The 23,700-nt window shown below is 40.5% G+C and overlaps 2 protein-coding genes across 2 annotated transcripts; both read left to right on the top strand.

The window, feature by feature from the left end:
• The first annotated feature begins 313 nt into the window (after positions 1-313).
• On the top strand, positions 314-9,062 carry LOC131577272 (pantetheinase-like). Its single transcript, XM_058834933.1, has 8 exons — positions 314-525; positions 3,123-3,354; positions 3,459-3,589; positions 4,632-4,824; positions 5,446-5,737; positions 6,627-7,000; positions 7,154-7,324; positions 8,639-9,062. Exons 2-8 carry the CDS (start codon positions 3,142-3,144, stop codon positions 8,756-8,758), a joined length of 1,494 nt encoding a protein of 497 aa, XP_058690916.1. The 5' UTR covers positions 314-525; positions 3,123-3,141; the 3' UTR covers positions 8,759-9,062.
• A 5,808-nt stretch (positions 9,063-14,870) lies between these two features.
• Positions 14,871-23,207, top strand: TAAR1 (trace amine associated receptor 1). Its single transcript, XM_058835562.1, has 3 exons — positions 14,871-14,965; positions 19,346-19,473; positions 21,658-23,207. Exon 3 carries the CDS (start codon positions 21,693-21,695, stop codon positions 22,761-22,763), a length of 1,071 nt encoding a protein of 356 aa, XP_058691545.1. The 5' UTR covers positions 14,871-14,965; positions 19,346-19,473; positions 21,658-21,692; the 3' UTR covers positions 22,764-23,207.
• Positions 23,208-23,700: the final 493 nt, after the last annotated feature.

Raw genomic sequence — 23,700 nt, 5'->3', positions numbered from 1 at the left:
GGATTTAAGGGAAGTTATGGCACCTGAGAAGGTCTCATCTTGCAGAAAGGATTCAGCAGGAGTGCGTGGCAAGTCTCAAAGCTAAGAGGTGGCTTCTTCAAGTTTGTTCACTGCTGATGCCAGTCCTCTGGATAATGGAATGTGTGTGCAGGTAGTGTAGAATCCCAGCCCTGAATACGGTGAGTATCTTGAATCCAGGATTTGGTTCAAGGCCATTGTGGTCTGCTTAAGGTATATTTGGATGTTGAGTATTTTCCTACAGAAGACTGGCAGAAACCATAATGACACTGAATTCTTTTCTCTACAGAGATTGCATAACACTTATCATTGTGAAATGTGTTATTGTGAGAAGTGAGTCAAGCATACAGAAAGTAATCCTATGCAAATCCACCCCTTGCCCACATACCAACTCACTCTGTATAAAGACAAGGCTGTGTGTAACCACTGATAACAGTAAACACTTCTTCGAGGGCAGTGCAGAAAAAACCTTTTTGTTACCTGACTGCTGAGTCAGAACCAAAGAAGGTAAGAAACGGGCGCTAGATACAAGTGATTTTTGTGCACATGCAGCTTTCGCTTCAAGATTTCTGCTGGAGTGACCTGTGGATATAGGAAAGTACATTGCAGTAGGCAAAATCTAGAAATTGTGTGTCCTATTCACCACAGTCTTCCTACAGAGACCTTTGGGGACCAGAGATCTTCAGAACTTGGTAATTGAGTGGTGGGTGTGCTGATGGTTTTGCTCAGACAACCAGCCTGCCCGGGAGCTCCCCCAGCAGGATATGCAGCAGCCCCCAAAGTCCCTGCGACTCTGAGCTGTGCTGAGCTGGGGTGGCACAGGTACTCCCTATGCTGGGGCCTGGCCACCTGCCTCCTCTAGCCATGCCTGCACCTCATGTCCTTGAGTCTGGGCAGGAATGTGTCCATGTTGGTCTCTGCTGAGATTTCCCAAAGTTGTTTTCCTTCTGGGACCCAGGCTTGCCTTGAACGGTGCTACTACAGCAATACTATGCCTGATTTTTTTGTATATCTGGTAGATAACATGTTTCTTCAGCTGCAGCACAGTGGTGACTTCTCAGTGACTTCCCGGCTGTTGCTGTGAGGCAGAATTGCGCAATGCTGGCAGCTCTCTTGCCTTTGATACTGAGTCTTTCCGGATAGGGTGATTACTGGGTGTCAGCTTTCAGCCACCCTGGGGAATTCCCGGCTTTTGTACAAGACTTCCTTTTTAAAGTCCCCTGCCTTTGCTTTCCTGTGACTTCCTCTTGGGTGAATTCCAGGCTCCAGACATGGGGCTTCCTAAAACTTGTGCCTCTGCTGTGCTTTGTGTTGGCTGCTCTGGAGACCTGTGCCCTGGACACAGATGTTGCAGCCATCTGTAAGCACAATGGTGTTTTAGAATCATAGGCTAGACAAAGTGTTGGCTTCTCCTGAGGAGGCCTTGGTGCTGATGGAGAAGAATCATTCTTTTGGGTGACACTACATAGTGAAGAGGAAGATTTTGTGAGGAGAAAGAAGGATTTTTTTTATTTCTTGCTAAGTGATAAATGACGAGTCAGGTTACATTCCTTTACCCTCACTGATATACCACAGGTCCTTTGTAGGGTTCATCTGAAACTGTAGAAAATACTGTGGTAAAAATTTATTTCCATGAGTAAAAAACACTGCTTTCCATAAGAAATTTCAAGTTGCTTATTGTACAAAAACTTCCTTTTGGAAGGACCATTGTTATAAATGCAATGGCAAAATAAGGTCAATAAAAAGCAATTTATTATAAAACAATTTAAGCACCTGCAACGAAAGAGAAAAACCACAATAAATAGGTCAGCGTAGCGCTGGGTGGACAGGGGTCTATACCCAAGGTATAGGTGTTCCCAAATCCACACCGTATGGGCTGCAGTCCGGGGTTCTTATAGGGGTTTTGTGCCCTGAGGCCAAAACTCCGAGCAGTTACTGTTCAACAGAGTGTCTTGATGGTTGGTAGAATGGATTTCCTGGAACCGGGAACTGAATCAATAGACAGTGGGGCAGAGTCTCCTCATATGTAAAAAGGTCCTGGATGTTCCTTGATTTCATCCTGGTTTAGGCCATCAGGACGGAGTGGTTGGCTCCGGGGTTGGGGCCGATGAATATCTCGACTGGGCTTCTTTCTTTGTCTAGTTTGATTGCTCCCCACCTGCAGCTTGTCAGGCGGGGTGCTCAGGTCCGGTGATGAGTATCTCGTCCGGGCTTGTTTCTTTTGTCCAGCCTGATGGCCCATGTCCTGCTTATTCTTTTAGGCTGATGGGCGCTGACTAGGATCATTATCCCGATGCCGGTAGAATTGTTCTCTCTAAAATGGATGTTTGCAGCTGAATCTAGGGAGGAATCCCTAGTCACACTATATTTTTTATTTTCTCATGTTATTATACTACAGATATATTTATTTAGGTCTTTACGAATTTTTATTCATAACTATATTTATTACACCATCATAAAGAAAAAATTGTGGTTTTGAATTCTTTCTCACAAAAAAAGCTAGTCTTTTAGCTCTAGGCAGAGAGGTCAGCAAAGGGACACTTTATACTGCAGTGTGAGCCCAGTGGGGAGGACACTCTCAAGGCACCCACTTGAACTATAATAAGTCATTAGCCAAAAGCAGGAGGTGTGGTGGGACCACACATCTCATAAACATCGCTGAATTATTTGCACTCTGAAGCAGGAGGGCTGTACCCCACACAGGTGATCTGTCTTCAGCACTGGCTGAAGTTTTCACTGATGGAAGCCTTGTGCAGTATGGAGGTATGGAGTAGTGTATCCTAAACAGGAGCCTAGGCTTGCCCCGAGATGGATTTAAAAGCCTGGAGAGGGATGTGCAAATGAAATGTGCAAGTGCTCCTTCCAGTGGACCCCCTGTAGATTAACATGGCTTCTGACAAGCTCTCTTAGCCTTTTGTTCTACTTTTGTTTAAAACATTTCATATTGGAAACAAGGTCAAATTCCTAGAAGAGTTTCTATGACTTTTTGGCAGAAATATACTGTAGCTTCTGAGATTACTTAACAGAAGTTTACTTCCAAAGTAAATGTATTAGTCTTTACTCCTCCTCTTTCTCTCTGATTTATATTCCTCATGTTAATCCAGGAGCTGGGAGGCTGCAGCCATGCTCCCTTCCCAGGCTCTCCTGCCCGCAGTGCTGTTTGCACTCGCAGCCCTTCAGGCCCTTGCCTCTGACACCTTCATGGCAGCTGTCTACGAGCACGCCGTCATCCTGCCAGGTCCCACTGAGGAGCCTGTTTCTCCCGACAGTGCTTTGGCCCTGATGAACAAAAACATGGATGTCCTGGAAGGGGCCATCAAGGAAGCTGCCCAGCAGGTACGAGGGGTACCGTCAGGGTTGTCCATCAGTGTTTTCTGTTCCTGCTGGCCCTCCTGGTTATCTGCTGGTGGGTGACCTTTAAACGGAGCCTGTTGTGACAGGGTGCCCACATCATCGTGACTCCTGAAGACGGCATCTATGGCTGGCGATTCACAAGAGAATCCATCTACCCCTACCTGGAGGATATCCCAGATCCAGTGGTGAATTGGATTCCCTGCACTGACCCCTCAAGGTGATTCCTTCTGTGGTGGTTTAGGTGACTTCAACCTGTATCTCATGGAGTCTTGAGCAGCTCACACTAAATTACTGAGAACTGCTAATTCTTTAATCTATATAAAATCACAAGTACTGTAGAATTGAGATGCGTCAAAAAGAGGTCTTAATTAAATGGTAATGGGAATATGTCAGCTAAAAAGCACTGAGACAGCTTTATTTGCAAAGGGACAAAAATGAGGATGTTTTAGGCAAAATAATTATTTTTAAAACATGCACAACTTTATCAATTCAGATCACTTGTGAAAACCTTCTATAAGTAGAATCTAATTTGTTATCATTTAGATGCATAGATCAGACAAGCTGATTCAGTCCTCAGTTCAGGTGGCAGATTGATTTCAAAACCCAGTTGCACAAAATACTAATCCAGATCTGAAAGAAATATCTTTTGGAAATACAGCCACTTGCAGTCTGCTGTGTTACACACAGAGGTGGTCTCAATGTGTGTCACCTGGGGACACCAAAAAGACCAAGTCCATGTCTTAGCTAAGCTTTTATGCTTGCTTCTGAGGCCTTATGAAGCTAGATTTCAGGAGTCCTCAGCTCTGTAAATGCTTTGCCCGCTTTTTACTAAAGGCTTACAGATAGTGATTTTTAAAAAAGGCTAAAATTGTCTTCTGAATCAGGGCTTAGAGCTGCTTGATAATTTGCTTTTAAGCTGTTTAAGATTTATATCTCTGTACTGATTTATTCTTGCCTGTGCTTTGTGAAGCTCTCCACATCTTTGCATGCATGTTGGCTGGGAATTCTATCTACACAGAAAATAACATTGTAAAGGGTACAGGAAAGAAGAACACAGGGAGACCATTTTTTAAAGATAAAAGAGACTGGTCATTTAAAATGATACTATGAACAGGGAAGAAAATGAACAGAAACTATGATTTGATCTATTACTTTTCCAGCATCTGGGGATGTGCAGTTAATAGAGTACTGAATGCCTTACTTCTACATGGGCACTTAAACTTCTAAAAATTTTTTTTTCTTTCTCTAAAATACTTTAGATTTGGTCCAGCACCAGTGCAGGAACGACTCAGCTGCATGGCCAGAAATAACTCCATCTATGTGGTTGCAAATATCGGGGACAAGAAGCCGTGTGACTCCAGCGATCCCGACTGCCCCAGGGACGGTCGCTACCAGTACAATACGGATGTTGTGTTTGACACACAGGGGAAACTGGTGGCTCGTTACCATAAGGCAAGGATGTGCTTCAGCATCAACATCTAATTTATTATCAACATATTTTTCAACCCTCTGGCACCAATTTCAGATGGTTTATACAAGAATTTTACATTATTATAAAGTGACAACTAATCCAGGATGATTTGATGATCTTATGGCCAGAAGGAAAACCAAGCAATTGCTTGGCCAGTCAGGCAAATTATTCCCAGGAGCACTGTAGCTGCAGAATGCATGCCAGCTGCCAAACACTTGAGTGCTAGGTTTATGACAGTAAATGGCAAAGAATCAGTGACAGAATTTTCCATACTCAGTGAACATTATCTTTTCCTTGGCACATTCATAGCAAACCTAGACAGTGCTTTTGCATGGAACATCTTGGCCCTTGGTCTTGGAGTTTAGCAGCTAATACTGCTAAATATAATGCCCAATACTGGGCATTGCTTTCAGGAGGGTAGATGTGGAACAGCCACCCCATTTTTGGGAGGGAGGGCCAGCTGGATGGATACAAACCAGCCGTGCCAGCCAGCTCAGGTAGCTCAACTCCCAGTTTTGCATTAAAGCCTATCTCAGATGCAAAAGCTGTTCATAACCTTGCCTTATTTTCAGTTTCTAATATGCCATTTTCTTTACCTGCAGTACAATCTGTTTAGAGGTGAAACTCAGTTTAATTACCCAAAAGAGCCAGAAGCTGTCATCTTTGAGACTCCTTTTGGGAAGTTTGGCACTTTCACTTGCTTTGACATCCTTTTCTATGAGCCTGCCGTGGTTCTGGTGAGCAAGATGCAGGTGGACACCGTGCTCTTCCCAACAGCTTGGATGAATGTCCTGCCCTTTCTGACTGCAATTGAGTTTCACTCTGCTTGGGCTATGGGCATGCGTGTTAATTTACTTTCAGCAAATACTCACAACACCAGCATGGCAATGACAGGTGAGTTGCTTTCAGGAACAGGGAAATTGTTCCCAGATTCAGAAGCAGGCAGAAATGTTTTAGACATAGTGAAGTCTCTGAAAAGCAATGTTTTAATTGGAGTAAAGATCTTTGCGATTTTGGTACTGAATGTAGCAAACAACTTGAGGTAAGAAAATGTTGAATGTTCTGAAAAGGGTAAAAATAGAAAGCCCATGACATTCAGTTTTGATAACTTAAATGTGAAATTTTATTTCAAAAAGCGCACAAAGTTTCACTTAAATTTGCAGTCTCTTGTCTAGAGGCAGCATTTTCTGTTTAAAATTCAATCAACACTTAATGGAGAAAAAAACCCTTTTAATCAGAGCCTAATATTGTAAAACCGAAAGGAAGATTCCTCTTGTATACGGAATAAAACGTTCTCTTTTTTTTTTGTGGCTGCTGAAGATTTACAGATACTATGTTTTGCTTTTCTCTGAATATATATTTGCTGCCTTTTTTTTCCTCTAGTAAATGAAAAAATTGTGTAGCTGCACCTGTTATCCTCCCTTGAAGCAAAGTGAAAACTACAGAGGAACATTTTTGCCTGCCCTGAATAGACTGGGCTGAGTTTAGGCCACAGCCCTGTATTTCCTTCAGTGGAACATAACTTCCCCCATGATTGCCTCCTTTGTCAAATATCCCACTCTGACAGCTATGATTTATTTTTAAATGAACCAACGTTTTAATACTAGGATGGGTATTTTAGCTGTTCTGTGCTTTAAAATGATTCCAAAACTCTCAGTAACATATTGAATGAAAAAAGTATCACTGAAAAAACAGTGCCAGTGTGGTGTGGGGGTGACTGGCACCCCTGCCAAGCCGTGCTGTGTGGTGCTGGCTAACGGAGGGCTGGTGGTGTCCTTGGCAGGCAGTGGGCTGTTCACGCCAGAAGGACCTGCCACCTACCACTATGACAGTGCCACCGAGGAGGGACGGCTCCTGCTAGCAGAGATGAGAACACACCCCCGTCTTTCCCCCACCTACCCTCCTGCCATCAACTGGAGTTTGTATGCCACCAGCATCAAGAAATTTCCTGGAGAAAACGACACTTTCTCCGGAGCTGTCCGGAAGGATATATTCACTTTCAGTGAACTCAAGCACAAGGATGGAAATTACACTGTTTGCCAAGGAGACCTTTGCTGTCATCTAGTTTATCAGATGTCAAACAAGAGGAAAGATGAAGTTTATGTCCTGGGTGCATTTGATGGGCTTCACGGTTCTGTCATAAAGTACCATTGGCAGGTAATTGCATTTTTAGAGGTGAGTGTGGCCACATGCCAACCACCTAGAAACATTTGTCCATTACTGCATCCTGGGAACTTTTCTTGCTATCAAATCCAGCTCATGATTGCTGAAAGTTGAGTGATGTTTTGCCTTTGTGTCTCCTCCCCACAGATCTGCAGTCTGCTCAAGTGCCCCAGCACAAACCTGAGCACATGTGGGCAGCCCGTGGAGACGGCTCAGACCAAATTTGAGATGTTCTCCCTCAGCGGCACATTTGGCACCAGCTACGTCTTCCCAGAAGTGCTGTACAGCGGGGTGCAGCTGGCCCCCGGGGAGTTCCAGGTAATGGGACACCCTGGAGCTGTTTGTTGCAAGGTTTTTCACGTTGTGGAGCTGAAAACTGATCTGGCAGCAAGGTCCCATCCAAGAACCACTTTCTTTGGTCCTACAGACTGTAACCCAAGGGGACAGACTGGAACAGGTGGATTGAATCAATCCTTACTGATGAGAACATACAGTCCTGGAGTTGAAAATCTCTTCAGTGCTTTCTTTAGCAAATCTGCTTTCCCACTTCAGGTCACAAATGAATAAACTGCAGCTTTCAAGGAGCTATTTTCTACATTTTTCTCATGATGGGCATTTTAGGAGAAAAAGAAATAAAATACTCTGAGAAATTATCCAAACAAGAAAAATCAATTAGAAGTATCATGTGTAAGAGTAGAGAGTCTATACAGTTAAGAATGTTAAAAGTGATTTTTGAGGGGTTTGTGGGGCTCATTTTTTTTTATTTGCGGTTCTTTTTTTTTTTTTTTTTTTTTTTTTGCCAAAAGATGTTTTCATTCATAAACCTTTGGTTAGTTTTATGCAGTAGGCTAGATGAAATCCTAATTGATTTGGAAGAAGCATTGAACAGCTTACAAGAGACAATGAAGACAGTGAGGAAGACCTGAAATTTTTAGGGGAAACAAAGGATGATTTTTTTTAAAAAGGAAATTGAAAAGCATTGTTCATCCTTCATACATGTTTTTGAATGAGACTTCTTTAAAAATGGACACATCAAAGAACTTATTGGTATGCTAAAAATATGATCATGGTCTAATTTTAAAACAATAGATTGTATTTTCTTTACAAATACATGCTTACCCTTTGTCACAGAGGCAAAAAAATTAGTTGCAGGTGTTCACATTTTCTGAACAGTGATTTCAAATTGATATGTTAAAAGTAACTAAGATAAGCTACATATGGCCAGTAGCTCGAAATTCTCTATTTCCATCTGAAAAATGTTTTGGGGACTACAAATCAAAAAATGTTTCAAATATGTCCTAGATATGTATATAACCTTAGTTGCCTTGTATGAGTAACTAAAGAGAACCTACCAAATTAGTTATTCACCTACTTATAAGGTGGAGAAAATGATACTTTTTTCCCAAGACGGAGGAAGGTTTAAGGACTTCTGGGTCCAAGGAAATGTGGGAAGACTATAATGGGAAGCTATGGCAGAGCCAGAGAGAATTCTCTTTTCTTTCACAAACATGTGACTGTTTTTAAAAGTGTTGCATCAAAATATTCAGCATCTAAGGTCTATTCTTTCTATACTATGCAATGTTGCTGCTCTGTTAGTTCACTGTTTGTGCTGTTCTTTCTCTTTCCCACCAGGTGCTACGTGACGGGCGTTTGAACAGCAAGCGCGGCACATCGAAACCGCTCCTAACTGCGACACTTTTTGGAAGACTTTATGAGAAGGACCAGCCACATCCTCTGCGAATTTCCCCATAAAGTACCTCCTTAGGAGTTACACACTTACAGGAGGGGAATTTTCTCCTGAACCACAGCAGTTGCCCTGTATGATTCCTGTTCTGCAATACTGCGTTTCTGCTCAGCGGCTGTGGCAGTTGGGCTTATTTGGGAGAAAATGGTGTGTTTGCTCTGCTGTGCATGCCTTTTTAACAGTGCTTGAGCCAGTGCAATTATTTTTTAGTATGCATGATCTGTCACATGAACCTTTTAATCAGAAATTTTGTTTCCCCAAGATAGCATATAGATTACTAAGATTACAGTAGAAATAAAACATATCAAAATCTATGAAATGTAGTTTGTCATTTTACTGGAGAATAAATTCGCTCCAAGAAAGCCTTTCTGTCCCTTTTGCCCCTTCCTAATTTTTGGACTAATGTATAATCATTAGGTTTCTGCATTTTTCAGCCTTACAGCCCAATCAACAGGGCCTACTTAACACTCAATGAGCCTTGGCCTCATTCTGACCAAGGTACTCTGCAATAAAGAGAAAATCAGATTTGAAATTATCTTAGGTGCAATCATAGAGAGAGAAGGTGGTCCTCCACAGCCCTGGTATTGGTACAATACCCAGGTATTGGGTCTGGCTAAGGTCATAAAGCACATCCAGTTCTGCAGTCCCTCTGATCTTGCACCTCTTCAAACGTGGCAGATGGGTGCTGGGTCCAGTGCACTTCACATCCAACTTACCATATAAACACAGTACTCCAACACCTTCTGGGTATACGGGTAATTTCTTCAAAACTGTTAGGATATATGAAATAGGCAGTCTTTTAGCACCTGAAACACATTTCACCCTGTAGTGTGAAAAATGGGCCTTATTTTGGATTTCTAGCAATGATCCAATTTAGCAGCCCTGGGCCTCATGTCTGCCTATCTTGATATGGAGCAAAAAGAGCTTTGTTTGCATCAAATACGCCTTGGAGTGGTCCCTACCTCCACGCTTATCCCATAGCATTTTGCATCTACTGCCATTCTTACAGCCTGCACCAAGGTTAGCACTGAACTGTGATAAATATGGCATGTAAGAAACACTCTGTGGCTTGCATCATGCACACCCATGTATGTTATCCAGAAGTTGTTGGAATCATATATCACATGATTCCTGATTTCCCCCCGTGCTGCAGCTTCTCAGCGTGCAATTTCAGGGGCTCTTTCTGGGAGTTTTTTTCATCCTGGAAATAAAACAGCTGAACTTGCACTCAGTGGGAGAACTGTACCACTTGTGAGCAGTTTTTTGGAACAGACAGGGATTCTAAGTTGTGCTTGCTGGTTCCTTGTTCAGCACCTCACAACAGAACACAAAAATCTCTCACACATTGCTTGCTGTCATTTCTGAAGTTCTGGGTACTTCCCAGGTATGTGCAGAGCTGACTGTCTCGAGTTGTCAGAGCTGGACACAGGTAGGATACAATTAATATTGCTAGTTAAATATAAGATATCAGGAAAGGACTCTCGTATCTCATCCATTAGCAGTGCAGGAGTCCAGGATTCTTTGAAAATTACACTAAAATTACACTGAAGAATGGCTGACCTGCAGTTTTTGAGATGTGATGCACAACTTTTCTCTCCCTGAGAGGGTTCCAAGGGTTTCATACAACAAACCACTGAGGAGTTTATTAAGCCCTTTCCCATTTCTGATGTCAAAGAAAGATTCTGGACAAGCAGAGGATGAAGTTGCATGGACTGTTGCAGAATAGCTCCATCATTTCAATACACAAGAACCATGAACCCCACTTTGGGAGAGGATTCCCTGAAGGGGTTGGAGAAACCAACCAGATCTTCACCTGAGTGACTGGTGCTCACAAGTGAATAGACAAAGTTCAGTTAACAAAATATGAGGTTTTGTAATAAAAGGAAATTTCAAATTACGCAAATTACAGAAGCATTCAGAATAGAGAAGCAGAGAGGTAATGAATGCCTGATGCAACAAATGGCATTTGTCTTTAACAGCAGCAGTATTAACTGACTCTAGGACAGATGTGCCAGAGTAGAAATGTCAAATTAATTTATAAGTAATTCACATCAATGACCCCACCCCAAAAGCTGCTACAGATGGTATCATAATGAGACCCATTCCTCTCTGAGCTGGAAAAACATGCTCTTCATACATCAATATTTCTTCCTTACACCTTGATGCTGGCCAAAGCAAACAAGACCCACCTGTCCACAGTGTTTCTAACCACACAGAAAGAAAAACAAATTCATAATAGATTTTATTGATGCAAGACTTCAGATGAAGTTAGAAAAATATTCCATTTAAACAAATATGATCCAAACTTTGCAGCTAACTTACATAAAACTGGTAACAATTTTGGGGAAGCTTTGAGTAAAATTGAACATATTTTACTGAATACTTTATTTTACATGTTGAATTAATATAGGGAGGCCTTGGGAAAAAATAGAGAAACAAAATCTTAATAATCTGGAGTTTTAAAGAGAGGACTCTTCAGCCATGTCCTTGCACATATATTTAAGTCATCATGACCTCAAGCTATGCATTAAATGAGGTACAATCAGAGGCCATGCGACTTTTAGACCAAGTAATTCAAAGCTAAATGTTTATGAAAAACTCATGTTATGGGTGAATTACTGACAGTATGGGACACCATTCCTAGGTACATTGAATCAGTGCAGGTGTAGTGAGTGACAGAGAGAATGACAATGACCTGAATTTGAACTGCAGAATTTCTAATTAACCAACAATTGAATTATAACCCCACTTCATCCAGACAGTATTTGCAATGCCACTGTCCACCATCAGGGCAACAAAGTTGAAAAAGAGAAATAACTTGCCTAGGTCAATAGAGAGCAGCAGTTATAATAAGATTTACCACAGCTAATACAGGAATGCTTCTCTGTGGCTTGTGATGGACCATGAGATGTCATGGAGCCCCAAAAGAGAAGTAATTATAGTACACCTTCTAAAAATTAATTTTTAATACTGTAGACAAACAGTACCTCTGACTGAAGCCACAGATGAGCATGATAGCATTACCAAGTGTAGTCTGCCTGTGAATCAGACACAGCTGATTGGTGAAACAGAAACTTTGCATACTGATAGCACTATGTTATTTTCTCTTTCAGTCCAGAAAAAAAAAAATAGCACCTGTGAAAGTATTAAAATATTTCTTGTAACTCATTACTACAAAGTTTCAAGGGAAATAATCCATTTTCTGTTCAGATATTCTCATGAAATCAATTTCTACTACAAATATGTACAATGTAGGAAATACATTGTAACTGCATGATTTTAACTTTGTCTATTCATCTTCATTTGCTGCTTCTACTGTTAAAGTGAATTGATGACCTCATAGTCTGGGAGCTGTGATAGTGTTGGGATGCAAGATTAGGAAGGGGTATACAAAGCAGGGAGAGTCTCACAAAACTTGACTGCGTTTAGTTTTGGTTGGAAATCCTTAACTTTGACCTGATGAGTTCAGAGATAGTGACTGATATAGCTCCCATCCTGACAAAGGTTAGGTGCACTGATCCTTGAAATTCTCAGTACTTTGTCACCCAGCTGACAAAGTGTACAAAAATTGATCAAAAATATGTACAAGCCTTTTTTTTTTCCCATCCCCTTCTCATTATGTGGTTGACTTCTCCAATTTTCTCAGAGATGTTCTTATGCCAAGTTGGCTGCAATCGCTACCATAAACAAATGGTGAAAACACATTGTAATTAATTCATGGGAACACTTTTTTAAAAGAGAAGAATTATTCTTGCCTAAGAAGAAATCAAGTATATCTGACACTGAGATACAGGAGGGAAGAGCAAGCTCTGAAAACATGGCCATCAATAGATAATGAGGTACTTCCTGGTAGCTACTGAAAGACAGAAAGCTTTTGGCAGGTGTGAGTAAAAAAATATTTATAACTAGTGTCAATTAGCTGTATTTTAGGAGTATCAAATGTCTGTATGTATGAAGATTGTGTATACATAAAAGCTTAAGTTTAATCAATCATCATTACCTAGCAACAGGCTTAAACATTTGTTTGTTGAAGAGTTTATGAGACTGTCTTTAATGTTACATTAGGCCTTTTAGTTGTTTATTCATGTTAACATTAACTTCTCTTTGGAGGAATTCTTCCAAATTCAGCATTAGACTAATCAAAACCAGAAACCTCTTGTACTTGAGGATTGTGTAAGACTTAATGTAACCATGCCTGTATTTTGCCAAGGGATTATTACAATGCCAGTTGTTTCCTGCTGAGCCTTTTCTTATAGATCGTTGTCTGTTCTGTCACCAAGGATGTGACCTGTATTCCTCTCTGGCCAAGGCTCATCATTAGATCTTGATGACTTACAAACATTTGCAAATGGAAGAGAGAATTGATAACAATTTCAGACAAGAACAAAATTGACTACAGGGGGTAAAAAAGGGAGAGAGGAGAAAAGAGAGATGCTTTTTCTTCCCTAGTCCTCACCTGCATGAACAAAAAGTTATGCAAGTTGGTAGGGGAACATTTAAACATCTGAACCTCCTGTTGCCATCTGTTCCCTCTCAGTGTTATGGATATTGGCAGGAGCTACCTAGTCAGTGAGAACCCAATAACAATTCATAAATCAAGTTCAAATCAACTTCAGTGCACCCTTACCTCTTCTTCAGTGACCTGATAAACAATTGATAGACAGCGCCTACTGGCAAGGTAAATAAAGCTTTTCTGGTGAAAAAAAAGAAATGGGCTGCCCGGGCATGGCTTCCTGAGCAGAGGGTCAGCAAGAAAGGGTACAGCCTCTGGCACTGGTAATTTCTGCACTAGTTGTGTTGCTGTTTCTGCAGTGCCGTGATACCACTGATGTTCACTCACAGCATTGCTGCTTCCTGCAGCAAGAAATGACTGCAGAAGCAAAAGATGGCAGGCTGCCCCCTTAAAAAACGGCCCACAGTGCATTAGCACTGGCATCTGCAGCCTATTGGGCTTGCAAATGGACTACTAGAAACAGTCAGATTCAATATTTCTGGGAAAATAGCATGTGTCTACTGTAGTCAAATCCAGTATTTGTGAAAGGAGCAGGGAACAGTCTGTGAGAAGGCAAGCTAGAGGACATAATTTTTTGAAATGTAAGTCTTGAGTAGCAATTTTAGCTCTCAGTGGTTTCCAGTAGAGTAGTCACACTTCTAGACCACAATGTGACATTTCAAGACTTTCATTTCACCGTGAGCTGTCCTTCTGAGTTCAGCCTTATGTCCTTTCTGCCACTTTGCCAGTGCCGTATTTTCCTAAGTCCCAAGCTTATTCCCACCCCAAAACCCAGGGGAGAAGTTGTAGCCTGAGCCTCACAGGTCCCACTGCAGGCTCAGAGAAACCTCTGGGAAGGAGCTGAAAGGCCTGGCTCTCCACCTATGCAGCCCACCAAGTGGCACACACAAACTGACCCAAAGTGGGTCAACTCTTTTCTCTGGGATTATGTTTTCCTGGAAGGATGATCCTTCTTGAGTTCCACGGCAATACTCAAACTATTGTTTGAAGATGAGGGATGCTGTCAATGAGCTGCAGGTATAGTTCTCTGGTATGGTAAAAGTATATTAATAAGAAAGCAACAGCTCTTAAGTCCCTGCTCCAAAGCATATCAGATAAATACCTGAGCATCATAAATAAACAGCTAGCAAAATTTTTCATTGGAAGAAAGCAATAGCTTTTAATCAGTCTTCTTTTCAGATACTGTCCAAGTATTGTGCTTAGAGTTTTTGGAAAATATCCAGCCTGAGATAGGCAAATCAAATTTTTAAAGATAACTGAAAGTGTTAAGGTTTGTCAACATTAAACAAAACTGAAAGGAGGAAGTGAAATATTGGGCAATCTTCAAAACAGTTCGGTGCTTTTAGCTCTGTCTGTTCCTTGACCATAACAAATATTTCCTTCACTTTGCATACTTCTTTTCATGAAAGAAGCCTGGCTTTATCTTACTTCAAATTGATTCGTCGTTGCATATGCTAGTGGCTTGTGTCAGAATAGATTTATTACATGTTAATCTTTCCTGGATATTTAAGATTTACGTCATCCAGTTGATGAGATTTTCCCAGCAGGCTGTGGAGCAGTCAGACCAAGCATGCAGCCACTTAGTTGGGAGAATTGGTGTGGAATGAGTCAGTTCCACGCTGTATCTGCAGCCTGCGCCGGCTGGTGATGAGGAAGTGACTCCTGTGCTGTATCATCCCCGAGACATGCAGTCTGGAGTATGGTGAGCTGCTAATATGCTAGTCTGGGATATAATTTTCTTACAAAGATGAATCTCCTACGGTTAGCACTGAAGATAATAGCTGTTGTTCTGCACTGTTCTTTCTGTAGTAAACATCAATAGCACCAACAGCAGTAAGTATGATTTAAAGTATGATTTAAAAAGCCATTCATTCCCAATGGCTGAAAGAGAAACATAGCTAGGGGGCAAAGCTGTCTTTTCACAGACAGCTCTGAACTCCTGTGAGTAAGGTTCTTTCCTTTCTGTGAAGTTATTAGAGGGCCATAAGGATGCAGAATGGGATCTTTTCACTCTTCAGTGCCTCCCTCCTCTGTGTTTGCCTTCTTTTTGGAGGTGTTGTTCAGAGGCCAGCAAATATCCACAAAGCAGTTAGAGTCAGTAAGCGCCGTTTGCTCCTGTTGGATTGATGGGTGCTGAGAAGCACTGGCAAGGCACAAGGGACCTGCCCTGCTGTGCCTCTGCTCTGTGCTGTGGCTGCAAGGATTCACTTGCCCTGCTGGAGTGAGAGGCAAGGGGCTGCTGCTGCCCTCGGGAGCCCTGAGAGAAGCTTTTGGTGCAGAGTGAAGGCAATGGACTGTGTTATGGCATTGCTTACTGAGTCTACCAAATATATTCTGGTAGAATCCCTCACCCCTTGCTGAGATAGTTTCTTGGCTTTGGGTGGATGTGTTTTGCTTTGCTATTAAAACATTATTTTGTTGGAATCTCCTACCCCTCTGTATATTTCAGAGATTTGCATGTTCATTGGAGTTTGGATTTACAGTCCTTATCCTAAGGATTATACTTGCAGAAAGAGCACAAACATTTCATTACTCTGTATAAACAGCTGGCTTTACTTGGCAAGGAAAAGAGATGTCTTTCACTAAAACTAAGAATAAAAACCATGGGAAAAGGTCTACAGCTCAGTCATCTCATCTATTCTCCAAATTCCTCTGGTACAAATCTGGGCTAATTTCAGACAGTCTTCAGTGGAATTGTATCAGGTTTGCAGAAGTAGCATTCAGATTGGTAGCTTCCAGATCTTCTTGTTTAACCCCTATAAACAAACAATTATTTTGTACTAATAGCTTGTTGGGAACTTGGACATTTCCCCCTAGATTTCAAGCATACGAATGGAAACGTAGGAAGATTTTTTTTTTTTTTTTAAAATATTGTGCTATTTTTTTTTTTTTTTCTCTTGAGAACTGAATAAAAGATGAGTGGAGTTATACACTTTCAAAACTCCTCTTCAGCCATAGGGTCACCTTACAGCCTCCAGCATTTATAAATCCATGGTTCCCCTAACAGAGAAATGGTTTTTAAAGTGAACTGTGTGACAATGAGAAACTTTCTGCTGATTGACCAAAGAGTACCCACAGAAATGTAAGCTAAATGTACCACAGTAGAAACCAGTGCTTTCCTGACTTTTTTCTCACAGTAAAAGTTCTCATTCTCAAGTGCTTTTCTGTTCTTTCCCATTTCCAGTGGTCTTTCCATGGTTTTGTGTAAGAAGGACATGATAACTTTTCAACACATTTTTCAAATAGGTTTGGTGTCTAAAAAAAGTGCTATTTCCATTCCCTCCTGTGCTGTTTTCCATTTTAATTACTTTATGTATTAAAGACAAACAAACAAGGAGAGTAGATGACCCACAGTATTCTAGACATTGTGATGTCTCTCTTTCTTGGTTTTCCAAAACTCTGAAAACCCCTTACTGCAGAAATCTATTTTTTTTTAGATAAAAAAAGACATGGCAACAATTTTGTAGAAACATTTTTACTTTAAATTTTGATTATAACTGCTTTAATATACTACAGATTCAAAAGACTGCTAAACACTGACAGTTTATGAGTGTTTTGAGTTCTCAGAAAAACATGTTTCTCTTTGATATTTTAAGTAGAGTGTCTGAGAATATTCCCATGATACACATCAGCATTATTAAAAACGAGATTCACTTAATAAATTATAAAAAGAATTTAATATAAACAAAAAGACAATTAGGAGACAAAAGAAATAAAGCAAAGGGTTAAAATGGCCGGGTGCCCTGGTGGGTTGCCAGGAACACACCTGGTATCTTGGGAACACTCTTTTTATCCCCCCATGCTGTGAAGGTTTAATGCATATTCAAAGCGTGCCTCCTCCCTAGTTCTGCCTTCTTAGATCATGCTTTTGCACGATTTTTTATTTTCTGCTGGTCAGCATATTTTTTGCTGGTCATCATTATTCTAGCTGGTCAGCATTATTTGAAGTTTGGTTTCCTTTCTTTTGCAAATGGTCACTTGTTGATAACAGTCCGGGCCTCTCATCCTTCCTTAGAAGGCAGCTGGGCTTCACATCTTCTGCTGGTAACAGTTTGGGCTCTATTGTTCTCCTGATAAGCAGCTTGGGCCCCACTGTCCTTGCCCTCTGGGGTTTCCTTGCCCTGTACCTAGGAAATTCTTTTAAGCTTAAAACTTGTTAACAAGAAAAAAGTACATACATAGCTAAAAAGTATTTAACATATAATATTCATCTGCGAAAGCCAATATCACAATACAAATTTATAACAGCATGAAGGCACAAGAAAATGCCTGCTTGAAGCATCTGCACCAACAGAGTGAAAGCTTGCTACCACAGTGTTCTTTCTCACTCTAAATTAGTTGACAATTTGGCCTGCTTAATTATTTAATTATCTTCATCTATCAAAACCTCCTGCTTTACTTTCAGCCAACACACCGTTAAATACCATCATTCCCATGCTTACATCTCCCCCTAGACCTGTGGCTCTCTCTGTTCCAATGTGTGTGGGCCTTGCAGCACAATTTTATTGCAAGCCAGGAGATGGAGGGAAGCACTCCCTGACCAGATGCACAGCCTGGGCACAAAAGGAGGCAAAGCAAAACCCACACTCCGTGGCTGGCTGCTGCCTGTCCCTCTGCAGCAAGGCAGACCTGCTCAGGGCAGGAGAAGGCTTCCCAGCCCCAGGGGTTGCTGCCAGGGAGGTGCCTCTGGAACAAACACTTGAAGCATAGCTGCCATTCCAGAAAATGCCCTTGAGTTTTGGCCCTGTGTTACTCAAGGGAGAGAGGATGGAGCGTGGTGAGAGAGCACTGTGTGCATGCCTGGGTGGCCTTGGACTGAGTGCCCAAAATGAGCTGCCTGCCAGACTCCTTTGTAACAGCGAGTTGTACAGAGTAATGTAACATGGGTTTGTTCCCCTAAATTTTACCTTCCTATAAAATGTATATGTGTCAAGATAGTAATTACCAAGGTCTAAACTTTCACTCCTCAAAAAGAAGTGCCTGGCTCTGAGGAAGCACACAGCATCTCAGAAGGGTGAAGGCCTCTTTCACAGACCAGTATTTGGGACCTAATATGTCTTTTTCACTTTTGCCCAGCTCTGAAGAATCAGACCTGACTCCTCTCCTCAACACATCCTCTTGACGCTCTCCAGTGGTTTCTCTCTCAGCCTAATCATTGTTTCTGCACTTTTTTTAGTTGTCAAACTGTCTTACTATAGCAAAGAAAAGTTGTTATGCAAAACCCCAGTCTGTCTGCGAGAGCAGCCGCCAAAAAAAAAAATTAAAGAACTGAGTTGTATGCACCCATTTTAATTTTTGTGCACATAACATAGTAAATTGGCTAACCCAGGTCATCAGAAGAACTTGCAAGAAGTATTATCTTAACCCAATATGCCTTTGAGGCACCCATCTTAGCTGGGCTTTAGCTGATGGTCATCACAATAATGCTCTTTTACATTCAGCAGTATCACCATTTTAAAAGGCTGCATAGTCCTTTGTGGAGCAAAAAATTGATGCTCCTCATCCATGACTCTGGTACAGCCAATAATAGGTGTTTACTTAAAACACTTTTTCAACAGTGGTATCTTGCAAATAGCTGTTAACTGGTGAGCTTCTAGATTAAATCTGTTTGCTCAGTAATCATAACTAGGCTGATAAATACACCATGTGTCACTCTGTCTACATTATACCTTTTCAAGGAAATCTTACATGCTGCTGTAACCAAGATATACTTATGTATTTTTGCTGTATTTTAAAAGCTTACAGGAGGTAGAGTACATGGTGTCTTTTGTTCTTTGCTTAGATAATACTGGGCCGCTCACAATATGACCGCAGCATTTAATCGAACAAGTGAATGTACTTCAAATCTATTCAATTTACGTATAAATAAGGCCCCTTAAACAAGTATGAGCCATGATTTTGTTCTCTACAAGTGTGACAAAATAAACAGTCCAAGCTACTATTCACATCAACAGCTGCTATTGAGTCAAACAGCCCAGAATCTGTTCAGCACACCAGCATTCCCCAGTAATACACAGGGGTTTCTGGAGGCTCCTCCAGCTGTGGATTAAACATCTGTTCTCTCAAAATTTGTGTTGCCCAGAGCTGTAATGGTGCTGAAGAGGATCAGCAGCCTTTTGAGATGGTCTTTAAAAGGAAGAAGTGCCATTCAACCAGCAGAAAACAAATGACTGTCAAGAGCAGGCTTCTACCCAGCATGAAGTGATAAAGGTAAGAGAAGAGGTTTTTAAGAGTATGCTTCTTCATATTTTCATTTTATTAGATTTTAACCTTTGTAACTATACATGGAAGGAAATCATTCTGCTTTCTTCTTGAAAACTTCTTCAGAATTCAGCCCACTTGAACAGTTTGCCACATTCTCTTTGATTTATTTAATTTCAATGTAATGCAAAACCACACACTTGATCTCAGTTTGCTTCATCCTTTGGTTTGGGTTTCTACTTATTTTTATTAAAAAATAAAAAAAATTCTCTGGTTTTGTTTCTTTTTTAAGAAAACCTGTTTTCAGGGCAGATCATATTTCTTTAGGCTAAACAGTTTATCTATCAGAAAACAACAGAGAAATTATTAATCTTTAAAATATTAAGAAAAACTAAAGATAGCATGTTAATCCTTTTTGATTGTCTTCATAGACTGTTTTACCACAATTGTTTAATTTATTTATATTTTTATACAGAACAAATGAAGTTCAAAAATCTATCTGACATATTTACATTCTTAATGGGCTTAAAACCTTTATAATGATGCCTAGTAGAAACAGTTAAATTGATGTTTAATTCTTTCTACTGTGAAAATTGAAAATTGAAAATTGGAGTTAATAAATATTCATCTTGCTGTGCTTTCTCTGCCTTGGGTGCAAATGTGCTGCAAGAAGGAATGACAGGCAGGAAAAGAAATATGAAGAGGCTGACAAAAATGGAAGGAAAAGGTATACGAAGTGATAATTGAAATGAGGTGAAAAATACTAGAGATGGTGTTAAATATTAGTAGGCAGAAAAAAGGGGAAGTGAAAAGCACCCCAAACAGTACATAAATAGACTCCATATGTCCCCCACTCCTGACAGTGCCTTTGGGTGAACCTTTGGTTTGAAGTGCTGGCACTTGGGTGCCACTGCCTGGCCCTACTTGCAAAATCCTCCTGTATATCAAAGGCTGTTTGCTAGTTGTAGCTGTCAAGGTTTTGCTAGCTGTAGATTTTTGTCTATGTTCATTCAGCTTCCAGTGTGCTTGTAGTAACATTTCGTCTCATATGGGAAAGAATTTTTTTTTATTGTGTTCTATCCAGAATAACCAGAGGCAACTAAATCCCAAAGCAGGTGGTTTTAATCAGTACTGGCTGAATTGCCATGTCAGTATTTTTCTGACAACCATTTTATACCACAATGATAGTGCTACTGAACAACATATGCTAATGATCTCTATTTTTCACAATAACACTATCTTTCTGTTGTTTAAAAGAAAAACAGATTTTTCAAAAATAAATATTGCTTGCCAAGTGCTTAAGTACTTTCCTTAAAAGTTTTCATAAAAAGAGTGACTTGCAAAAGGGACATGCTACTGCCTACACATGAGGACAAGGATATTTTTATCCTTAGATGCAAACTAAACCTGTGTTCTGAAAATGTTTCTCTCCATGTTTGTGCCTTAGCTAAAAAACAGATTAATATAATCAATTCTCACAGTAATGCTAAACTACTAGCACTGAAAAAAAATAGAGCTCAACAGAAAAAAAAAAACATTTGCTTGTACAGCAGATAATGGTTCAGATTAGTCATATTATTCCATTCTATTTTGTCAGCAAAAGGGCAGAAACGTTTTTTATTCTCTTAGATCTCCCCCTTGCATCTCTATTTACAGCTACAGCCTGCAAGGATTTTCCAGTAAAACTTGATCTGTCCAGTCATCACTATCAGGACAGGGCTGGAGGAGAGGTCACACGTGGACTCCTCAGCTGTAGCCTTCATTTTAGACTTGTAAGTTTCAGAGTTACAAAAAAGTTCATAAAGAAGTTGAGGGAGCTTCAGAATTTAAAATTACTGATTTTCGAGAGCAAAGTGGAGATGCAGGACTTTGGCCAATATTGATGAAGAAGACTAGGACTGAAAACAGAAACAGGAAATATTGAAAAGGGCTTCTCATCTGCCCACTGGAAAAGGCACTGCCCAGTGCAGGCTTCTCAGGGTCACTGCTATCCTGGTGTGAGTGCACCCCATTATGGAGTTTATTTCATCAAAGGAGATTTTCATTTCCAGGGAAGTCAGAGGATAAAAGTGTCATTCTGCTAAATGCGATTACAAAATACTTCCATCCTTCTTAAATGTGAATTTCCTACACATCCTACACATCCATCCAAATTAAGGTGTTTACAATGCCTTTTTATTTTCCTCTCTGCAGCTCTTCCCATCTAGAAAATGGAAAATCAGTTGTAAATGTACCTCAGAATTAGAAAAAACAGTACCTGTCCTGCATACCTACGTGGATTTGAGACCTCAGTAAGGATGCAATTGTGCTGTGAATCCGTAAATGGCTCTTGCATAAGGAGCAGCTGGTCAAACAGTATCCGTATTTCCATGTACATCTTCATGGCTTGCATTATTCTGGCCACAGTGGTTGGAAATTTGACAGTTATCATCTCAATATCACATTTCAAGCAGCTCCACACGCCTACAAATTTCCTGATCCTTTCAATGGCTACCGTAGACTTCCTGCTGGGATTCTTTATCATGCCCTGCAGTATGGTGCGCTCTGTTGAGCACTGCTGGTACTTTGGGGAGTTCTTCTGCAAGATCCACACGAGCACGGACATTATGCTGAGCACAGCTTCTATCTTCCATCTTTCCTTCATATCCATTGACCGCTACTATGCCGTGTGTGACCCTTTAAGATACAAATCAAAGATAAATACTTTTGTCATTGTGGTCATGGTGTGTATAAGCTGGATGGTCCCTGCTGCTTTTGCTTTTGGGATGATCTTTCTAGACCTAAACTTGAGAGGGGCAGAAAAGATTTATGATCATGTCCGCTGTGCAGGAGGATGCTTTCTCATTTTTAGCGAAACTTCAGGTATTGTGGCCTCTGTAGTGTCTTTTTACATCCCTGGATTTGTTATGCTGTACATCTATAGGAAAATATACTCTGTAGCCAAGAAGCAGGCAAGATCCATCGATGCAATTAGCAGAAAAAAAATGCAATTTGAAATGAAGCAGCACATTTCATTCTGCAGAGAAAGGAAAGCCGCTAAGACTTTAGGCATAATAATAGGAGTGTTTCTCATCTGCTGGACTCCATTCTTCTTCTTTACAGCTACCAATCCGTTTATGAATTATGTGATACCTCCTGTTCTCATTGATGCTTTGGTTTGGTTTGGCTATTTAAATTCTACATTTAACCCAATTGTTTATGCATTTTTTTACATGTGGTTTCGCAGGGCATTGAAAATTATTCTGTTTGGAAAAGTTTTTCAACAGGACTCTTCCAGAACTCATTTGTTCTCAGACTAACGTGCTTTAAATGGTTGGATTCATGGCTTTGAACTTTTGCCTGGAGGCTGAACTCCCAGATGTAAGAGCTGTGAAGGAAGGAAACACCTATTTGTTTGCCTATTTACCAAATGTAGTTCAAGTAGTTAGACAACCATTATGCTTTATGTATTCTTTCATTCCAGATTGGGTTTTGTATGTGGTGTTTTGATTGTATCTATTTATTTGCAATGCACAGAAAGAGCAAGACTTCCATTTAAAAAACTTACAGCAGTTTATATCCCTGATCTTCATAATTAAAAAAATATTCTGACACAACAGATTAATTTCTTGAACAAGGTGTGTTTGTATTACAGTATTTGTGTTCATTTGTGTTCTCCTCTAGAAAGAGCAGGAAAACCTTTTCCTTTGGATTTCTTGACATCTTTGGCTAACAACCCAAAGCTCTCTAAGTTTTGTCCTTCCCTTTCCATGTGTGTGCAGACCTCAGAACAGGCCAATAACCAGCCATACCAGCACACTGCATGGAGGGAAGGGGAGGCAGAGAAAGGCTGTGCTGCTCTTTCTGTTTCGATTTCAACTAGAACATGTCACTTATGAGTTTGTTACTCAAAAGCTTTGCTACTTAATGAGATCAAAAGCGTGTTTAACAAGATCAAAGACAAGAAAAAATATGAAGTATGAAGTGAAAAACAATTGAAAAAAAGCTGCATTGCACCTTACAATGCCAGAAAATTATGTCTATCTAATGGATGTTCAGATGTAAAATATTTGCTACTTTCCATCTTAGAGAACTTTTATTCTTAGCTTTGACATATTGTTATTTTGTCTCCTGGAAATGCTGTAAGAGCTTTCAAGGAAAGCACATAGATAATTGTGAAGAAATCTTATGGTTGAACTCAGCTGGAATATGAAGGAACAGTACTGGGCATGGGCAGGAAATGATCAGTATCTGAGG

The sequence above is a fragment of the Poecile atricapillus genome, chromosome 3 (genome assembly GCF_030490865.1).
Source record: "Poecile atricapillus isolate bPoeAtr1 chromosome 3, bPoeAtr1.hap1, whole genome shotgun sequence".
NCBI classification, from domain to species: Eukaryota; Metazoa; Chordata; class Aves; order Passeriformes; family Paridae; genus Poecile; species Poecile atricapillus.
This window is presented reverse-complemented; position numbering and strand designations above follow the sequence as displayed.

Bases quoted from the DNA above. Each gene is read 5' to 3' on its own strand.
- LOC131577272 (XM_058834933.1), top strand. From the start codon at position 3,142: ATGCTCCCTTCCCAGGCTCTCCTGCCCGCAGTGCTGTTTGCACTCGCA. The intron at 3,590-4,631 runs GTGATTCCTTCT...AAAATACTTTAG, and splicing joins CCCTGCACTGACCCCTCAAG to ATTTGGTCCAGCACCAGTGC. The intron at 7,001-7,153 runs GTAATTGCATTT...TCCTCCCCACAG, and splicing joins TCATAAAGTACCATTGGCAG to ATCTGCAGTCTGCTCAAGTG.
- TAAR1 (XM_058835562.1), top strand. From the start codon at position 21,693: ATGTACCTCAGAATTAGAAAAAACAGTACCTGTCCTGCATACCTACGT.